Source organism: Rhagoletis pomonella, unplaced genomic scaffold (genome assembly GCF_013731165.1).
Source record: "Rhagoletis pomonella isolate Grant_MI unplaced genomic scaffold, Rhpom_1.0 Rhpom_scaffold_00014, whole genome shotgun sequence".
NCBI classification, from domain to species: Eukaryota; Metazoa; Arthropoda; class Insecta; order Diptera; family Tephritidae; genus Rhagoletis; species Rhagoletis pomonella.
In genome coordinates this window covers 2,353,292-2,361,789 of record NW_023458568.1, presented here as the reverse complement: position 1 = coordinate 2,361,789, position 8,498 = coordinate 2,353,292, and the positions used below count along the sequence as shown (strand labels likewise).

The 8,498-nt window shown below is 35.0% G+C and overlaps 2 protein-coding genes across 6 annotated transcripts in view; both read right to left on the bottom strand.

Annotated features, from left to right (window-relative positions):
* Nucleotides 1-1,496, bottom strand: part of LOC118749170 — an 8,951-nt gene extending 7,455 nt beyond the window's left edge. Inside the window, exon 1 of one of the 3 annotated variants that reach the window (XM_036483946.1) lies at nucleotides 1,409-1,496. Coding sequence is in view for 1 of the 3 variants with exons in the window: in XM_036483943.1 (XP_036339836.1) it covers nucleotides 1,250-1,252 (3 nt within the window). In the remaining 2 variants the exon portion in view is untranslated. The other 2 variants (XM_036483945.1, XM_036483943.1) reach the window with 2 other exon arrangements.
* The window catches only part of LOC118749167 (UDP-glucose 4-epimerase), a 519,161-nt gene that overhangs the window by 340,517 nt on the left and 170,146 nt on the right, over nucleotides 1-8,498 (bottom strand). The window lies entirely within an intron of this gene.

The following is an 8,498-nucleotide window of genomic DNA, read 5'->3' as shown; positions in this document are numbered from 1 at the left end:
ACTTTGTGAGGGTTATAATCCATAAGTGCGGCCGAAGGCCGCCTACGCAGAAAGGTGTTCTCTGCAAAAGGTGTTCAGCGCCTTTTCTTCGCAACACAAAAAGAGAATTCTACTTTGTGAGGGTTATAATCCATAAGTGCGGCCGAAGGCCGCCTACGCAAAAAGAAGTTTATACACAAAAACCCTGTATACTTTTTTTCCATATTAATTCCATTTTCGTGAAAACTATAAAAAGGTATATGTATAAATATGTATATCAAATTAAAGAGAATTAAATTCTCTATCAAAATTCTCCAATTCCTTGAAGAGGTTTTCGAGAAATATTAATTTGAGAAAATGCTTAATTTGAACTTTGACCTTTAATAATTGTTGTAGTTGTTGTTTCCCAAAAAAAAAATATACCGTTATGTTCACCTCAATGGTCTCTATCGATCCTATTTTTTTTTTTTTTAATTCGAGATTTGGTGGTATTGTGCATTTGTTCCTCGAGCAACGTTTGATGGATTTCGCCGACCTAAACGGGGTTAGATCGCCGAAACAACAGCCCTCGGTCGGGTAAAACCCGAGTCATTCCGGTACGTAGAACCGGCTGTCGTGGGAATGACAGCCATTGTTATTTATAAACGCGTTTTACTTAATTAATTAATTAATAATTGTATATCAAGTTATTACAAACGCATGCGAACCTTTTAAGGATAATATATTTGTGTAAATAAAAGTGATAGGTGTGGAGTTATAATAAAATGTGGTGATAGCAGGCGGGATATTTTAACAACAAATAACTTAAGTACTATTAGCAACAACATTGTGAAAGTGGTAAATACAGTTAAAGGAGACCTCCATTAGTATCCCCACCGAGTTTCATAAAAAAATTCACTATACTTTGCACGGAATAGCAATTGGTTCCGTAATGGAAATCTCAGCCCTAGAACTCCCTTTCTGTGTGGTAAACCTGGGGCTGCCGCCCAGTGATGTCTATTTTGGTGTTTTATAAAAATATCTTGTATATAAAAATGTATATACAAATTTATAACAAAAATTTGCAACAAATACCATATTTCCAACCGAAATTATTGTTAAATTAGTGCACAGATTTAGTAAATTAAATTTTTGTAATAAAGCGTGAACTGTTGTCTACAAGTGTGTGTAAAAGTTTTTTGATTCGATTCACGCGTTTGGGCACAGCAACCCAAAATCGTTGTACAAATTCATAAACAGTACCCGGATACCGGCTAAATGAGCATCATACCATTAAATTTTAAAACTGGCCTCACGGTCCCTTCGCTGCTAGGAATCATAGCTAGCTGGCCACCAAGAACTAAATACTTATGTAGGTACATAAGCATTCATACATACGTACATACTAAGAACTTAATACATATGTAGATGCGCATTCATACATACGTACATATGTACATATCTATGCAGTAGCGTCGCTCAAACATTTCGTAGTGCTTCAACCTTAGTGTAACAAGATATTTAATAATTTCGATCACACTCCATCCCTTTCCAATTTATGGTTTGAGAAGATTTTAAATAAATACACAACTGAGTGTAAATAACAATTGAAAATGTGATAAGAAAAGTATCTTTTAAGAGATAGCGATAACAAATATGAATGTGTAAACACTTAGTACTGCCGCCGTTATAATTTAGTACTGAAACAAACGTGGGAGAGCGAGTTACTGCTGTGTCTTCAAGTGATAACAGGTGTTTCGTGTACTCAGCTGAATACTTTTGTGTACTGAGGTGAATTATTTTTGTATATTGTATTACGAAATAGTTTTGTGCTTAAGCCTATTTTATTGGCATTGGGTTTTTATATATTAAAAATATATTTTTTGTATTGTGAAACACAACTAATGAATTCATGTATCTTTGGGCACTTAAACACTCGTACAATTGTGGAGATATTTCCTGACCGTGTTTATTTCACTAAATAGGGGTATGTAGAATGCAACTACTGATAATTCATAATTCGTATAAAGTACATATCGTACGTTTGCTGCAAGAGTGCCATAATTCAAAAACTCGAGAACAACTAAAGTTTGCAGTTTACATACGCTCGCACGATAAAAATGATAATACATTTTCATCTGGTGAGCGGTTGAATTTTTTACACAACATAGAGGAGGTAATTTCTGCACACTCAACTAAAAGAAAAATTATTATTATGACAATTGCAGTAAAAGTACGATTAGAAATAAAATTATGTTACAGGGTTTCCGACTGAGGTATACATAGGTATATAAAAACAGGAAATAAAAATAATTTAAATGTTATTCATCGTGTGCGCTACGAAAATCGTTCAGGTGGTGTTCGTTTTTAGTGAAGAAAAGTAAAGTATCGCGATACATATAATTCTATATCCTATAACTATTCGATGATTATGTGATCACTAATTCTCGGTTAAGTACATATGGCGAAAACTTTTTGTTAAGCTACAAAGCAAGACTTGATCTAGAAATGTTCCTTTGGTCATAGAAACGTGACCTGCTAATAATTTTTAAAATCGGATAACGGAAAGACGTTCCTCAACCTAAAGTTCAGCATTTTCATGCAATTTTTCACAAAGTGGTCAAAATTGCCTATACCTAAGTCAGTGGGGAATTTAATATGTTTTAATGAAACTTGATGTAGTTTTCTCCCCCGATATCAAATATGGCCACAATATTTGTAAACCTCCCCAACTTTTAAAGTACTGAGGTTTTTCCCACGTAAAATTTAAATTTTCTATGATTTCTGAAGTTAAATTTTAGCCCAGTAAATTTAGATCAAAGTACGTAGAAAATAATTTTAGTAGCGAACTTTTGGTGCAGTTTACTTTTATTTGACACGTAGACCATGGATCTGCAGTAGAGCTGTAGCAAATCGTATGTATTCGTTAGGCCGTGGTTACGCCACCAATTTCGATTGGCAATCACCGTGCAATTGTTGTTGTGCGCAGCACGGAGTGAGAGAATTTTCGAAATCGAACAGCCAGCACGATTTGCCGGGTGAACCGAACAGCCAGCACGCCAATTTTTCAGGGTGGCAATACGCTATTTTGCGAAAAAGTATAAGGGCCGTTTACTCAATATGTGGTTAACACTAATCTCCGTTTAAACATCATTATCGACGTGTTCGGCTCCATGCATATAACATGGAGTCGGTAACGTCGATAACGATGTTTTACCGGAGATTAGTGTTAACCAGACATTGAGTAACCGGCCCTTAGTATTAAATATTAGAATAGTAAAAAATATTTTTCAATAAGTAGATATTAAAAAAAATATAAAAATTAAAGGCATACATCAAGATAACCAACCGCTCAGCTATAGAAAAACTAAAAATGCAGATTGCTAGTACGTTTTACGCTGATTTTAACTATATAAATATTATTTACAGCAATTTAAAAGTAAAGTAGATATAAAAGGTAAAACAAAAAAATTGTGATATTTTAAAATATAAATATTTTCGAAACTGCGCAACCGATTCAAATGCTAATGATGTCAAAATAAAGACAATTAATTTATCTTCAAGCTGATATATAAAATGTGTATGCTTTTTTTATATTTTTGCCAAAAATAATATAAAACAAAAAAATGTCATAATTTTTTCATAAAATAACCTTCTTTTGAAAAGGTCCATTATCAATGCTAAATATTATTTAGAAAGTGCAATTTTTTACCTTTAATTTGATATAAATATTATATTATGATTTGCTTTTGAGTTTTCAGATTTCAGTGATAATAAAAAATATAAATGCATGTATGTGCAAATGCATATTGTAGGTAATTAAACGGGTTGGCTTTCCATTATGGCCGTTCGTTAAAAAATGGGCAAAAATCACGATTTTCATTTGCGTTTTTTCGCTTGAAAAATGTTAAATATTCATTTGCACAAGACATTTTTATATACACATCTTTATATACAAGACATTTTTATAAAGCACCCAGTAACCATAATAGACATCACTGGGGCGGCAGCCCCAGGTTTACCACACAGAGGGGAATTCTAGTTACCTCATCCTTTCCCAAGGCTACATTCTCTGCAAAAGGTGTTCAGCTCCGCTTCTTCGGCAATACAGAAAGGAGAACTCTACTTTGTAAGGGTTATGATCCCTAAGCGCGGCCGAAGGCCGCCTACGCAGAAAGAAGTTCTGGGCAAAAGAAACTATGATATCACCCACACCTGTCACTTGCTTGTAAATGCTTTTAATTTTTTTATCACTGAATTCTTAAACATCGTTATCGACGTCTTCGACTCCGTGCATACAACAGGGCCCTAAGGGCCGGTTGTTCAAAGTCTGATTAGCACAAATCAGAGGTAGAGGCTCCGGTTAAGTACAACGACTGCTTTATCGATCACATGTTACATGCATGATGTCGAAATCGTCGTTAGGGTAGTGATAGTGATAACCAGACATTGAACAATCGGCCCTAAATTTCAAGTCTTTCGGAGTGACTTGGGAGGAAAAGTGAAGTGATTATCGAAGTGAAGACTTTCAAGCACAATTAGGGGTGCGGAGTTTTTCGATTAGGTTATTTATAACTTGATTGGTTAATCGATAATTTTTTTTATCACAATAAAGGTAATCTATAACCTTTATTAATTTATAATTTATTGTGTTCCTGTATAAATTTAGTGCTGGAATATCTTTAAAATCACACGTCTCAGAAGTTGAGGAAGGAAAATCAAAAATTACAATTCACTGATGATATTAACACCAAAATATAATTAATCGATTATTGATTCACAGCAACAAAGTCATCACCAGATACACAGCAACAAGACCATCACGAGATTCAGTTAAGGGCCGGTTGTTCAATGTCTGATTAGCACAAATCGGAGGTAGAAGCTCCGGTTAAGCACAACTACTGCTTTATCGATCACATGTTACATGCATGATGTCGAAATCGTCAATAGTGTAGTGGTAGTGATAACCAGACATTGAACAACCGGCTATAAATGTTTAATTTTTCCTATAAAATTGAAGATGTATGAAAACAAAAATATAATTGTTATTTTCGTCAAATATTTACTAAATAATTATGAAACTTTATCCACCCATTCATTTCTGTGCGCTTTACACTATTCATGTGAAAATGAAAATCAAAATGACTAGTTCCAAATAATCGATGCCAGATCGGAGATTTATTAGGCGTCTTTTTAGTAGCTTTTTACGAAAAGTAAGAAAGTAAAGACCTGTAGCCCGTTTCTGTAACTTTTCTCTACCGATTATTTCTCTACTGGTAGAGAAAATACGTCACTCTCACCTACTAATTAGCAGTAGAGAGCAGGGCGGCGAATTCATATCTCAATTCGCCTTGGTAGAGAATTGTTACAGAAACGAGCTACTATACACTTGTCGTCCAATCATAGTTGCGTTATCGTCTCGCCCTGAAATTTTGAGCCGAGCACATGCATTTCAAAGGAGATTGGCACACTTGTCGTTATCGGCTAGTTATCGGCAAATTGTGGAAATGCAGAAACGGATAAGTACGACACTGTCGTTTGCTAATCGTTGTGCACGCATTGTTTGTTTACATTTTATGGGGAAAAATTAGTGAAAAAGTTAATATTTGCATTAAAATTGCAAAAAAATTAGCATTTTTTGCATAAAAGCTGTGGAAATTATTAAAAAGTGGATAATTGCATTAAAATTCAATAAATGTGAGCGTTTTAACTAAAAAATATGACGAAATTGTAAAAAGCGTCTGTTTGCATGCTCATACCACATTTCAGGAAAAGAAAATAAGAGATTAATATCTGAAAAATGATGTCTAGAATTGTTGCTGCACAGTCTATATTTTAAAAATTGCAGGTTTTTGTAAATATTTCACGAAAATATCAACCAGAAAAACAAAAAAATACCTGCTCCAAGTGAATTTTTAGACGCCAAATGAATTGAAATATCACGACCGAGTTTGCGAAAGTGTGGGCGTCATGTAATCGTTGCATTATGGTTGTGACGATGAAGAAACTATGATTGGACGACCAATGTGCAGAAAGCCTTACTTTACCATACCTTCCACTTAACAAGAATTTTGGCAAAACATTTTTGATTTTGGTGAATTAAATCATATATTTCAAAAAAATTTTTGTTTATTTTGGAGATAAATCTAATTTGTGGAAAGTGAAGTAAAACGAAGTAAAATGAAGGGCATAAATGCAGTTGGGCTCCAAATCTCAAATTAAAAACAAATATTTGAATCGATAGAGATGATTCAGTTGAGTATAACGGTATACTTCTTTTTTTGGGCAAACAACAACAACAAAAATTATCAAAGGTTAAAGTTCAAAATAAGCAATTTTTGAAATCAAGATTTCGCAAAAACGATTGAATGGATTTTGAAAACTTTGATCTCATTTAATAGGAAATTTGATTCCCTTTACGTACTTTATATATATGTCGTATAGTTCTTACAAAAATTGAATTAGTGTAAAATAATTATAAAAAAAGCTTACAAACCCTAAGTGCGGCCGACGCCGCCTACGCAGAAAGGTGTTCTCTGCAAAAGGTGTTCAGTGCCTTTTCTTCGCAACACAGAAAGATAATTCTACGTTGTGAGGGTTATAATCCATAAGTGCGGCCGAAGGCCGCTTACGCAGAAAGGAGTTCTCTGCAAAAGGTGTTCAGTGCCTTTTCTTCGCAACACAGAAAGAGAATTCTACGTTGTGAGGGTTATAATCCCCAAGTGCGGCCGAAGGCCGCTGACGCAGTAAGGTGTTCTCTGCAAAAGGTGTTCAGTGCATTTTCTTGGCAACACAGAAAGAGAATTCTAAGTTGTGAGGGTTATAATCCCTAAGTGCGGCCGAAGGCCTCCTATGCAGAAAGATGTTCTCTGCAAAAGTTGTTCAGTGCCTTTTCTTCGCAACACAAAAAGAGAATTCTACGTTGTGAGGGTTATAATCCCTCAGTGCGGCCGAAGGCCGCTTACGCAGAAAGGTGTTCTCTGCAGAAGGTGTTCAGTGCCTTTTCTTCGCAACACAGAAAGAGAATTCTACGTTGTGAGGGTTATAGTCCCTAAGTGCGGCCGAAGGCCGCCTACGCAGAAAGTTGTTCTCTGAAAAAGGTGTTTTTTATAATTATTTTTCATTAATTCAATTCTTGTAAGAACTATACAACATATATATAAAGTACGTATACCAAATTAAAGGGAATCAAATTTCCTATTAAATTTGTTGATGTTGTTTGCCCAAAAAAAGAAGCATACCGTTACCCGATACTCGGTACCCAATACTTCAGAAGGATTTCGGTACCCAATACTTACTTCTCGGTACCCAATACCGATTATATACATACCTTAGGGCCGTTTGCACCATGTCTAGTTAACGCTAACTGGAGGTACAACCTTCAGTTAAGCACATCCACTGCATTATCGATCACATGTTATATGATGGGTGTCGATAACGTCGATAAAGATGTTTCACTGGGAGTTAGAATTAAATAGACATGGTGCAAACGGCCCTTATAAACCTTCGTACCTACGACAGTCGTGTCTACGTAACCGGAACGACCCAGATTTATATTTGGCCAAGGACTGTCACTCCAGCAACACAACCCAAAAACTTTTTGGGGAAGTTGTATGCTTCTACAATAACAACAACATACCTTAAACCTTCTCCATTACATTATTTTTAACGGAAGCTCTGTCAAAAAATTTGCATAGACTTTATTTCGACTATGAATATGTTTCACTATTAGTACAAATAACCTTATATCAACAGTAAAATACCATTTTACCATTTCCAACTTCGTTGATCTAAAATTCAAGAAAAATTCTTTGACACAGAAAGTAATCTTTCAGGCCTACAAAGGTAACATCGTCCGTTCATCTACCAAAAAAAGGTTTCGCTCCGCTTTTTATAGGCTGGGCTCCCCTGAACCGCTTCTATTTTTGGTCTTTATGCATTCTTATTGGAAGCATAAACATTTCGGTACCGAGTATCGAAAGTATTGGATAGTTTTTAAATCGGTACCGAGTATCGATCAATACCTAAAAGTATCGACTCAGCACATTACTAGTGAGGTACAAGTGCTTGATTGTATTATAGCCCGAACACAATAGGTGCGTTCGTTTAAAATCTCCAGTAAAAACCAACCAACTGCCAAATTCCGGCGAAATGTCATCTGTTCTCTCACAAGAGAAAAATATCCCAAATAGTACGCGAACAGAAAATTTGCAGAAACTTGCAAATTAGATGAACAGCTGATATAATTTTTGTTTACATTCAAAAGTGTAAAATTTAAAACGTACGAAAAGTCATCACAAAGAGTTATACTGGCACAGTTTATTGGTTAAACAAATAACTACTTATTTCTTACAAGTTTAATTAGTCGCATTTTGTAATTTTTAACTTCTAAACCATCAAATTCAATTTTGTGATTTGCGTAAATGCCAACCAGCTGTTTTTGATCAGCTGTTTTCCTGTTGGCAAATTGCTGTTGGCAAAAATTTTTCCAGCAGAAACCAGCAGCTTCCCCTCAAAATGAAATGTCACTTTGCTCTCTC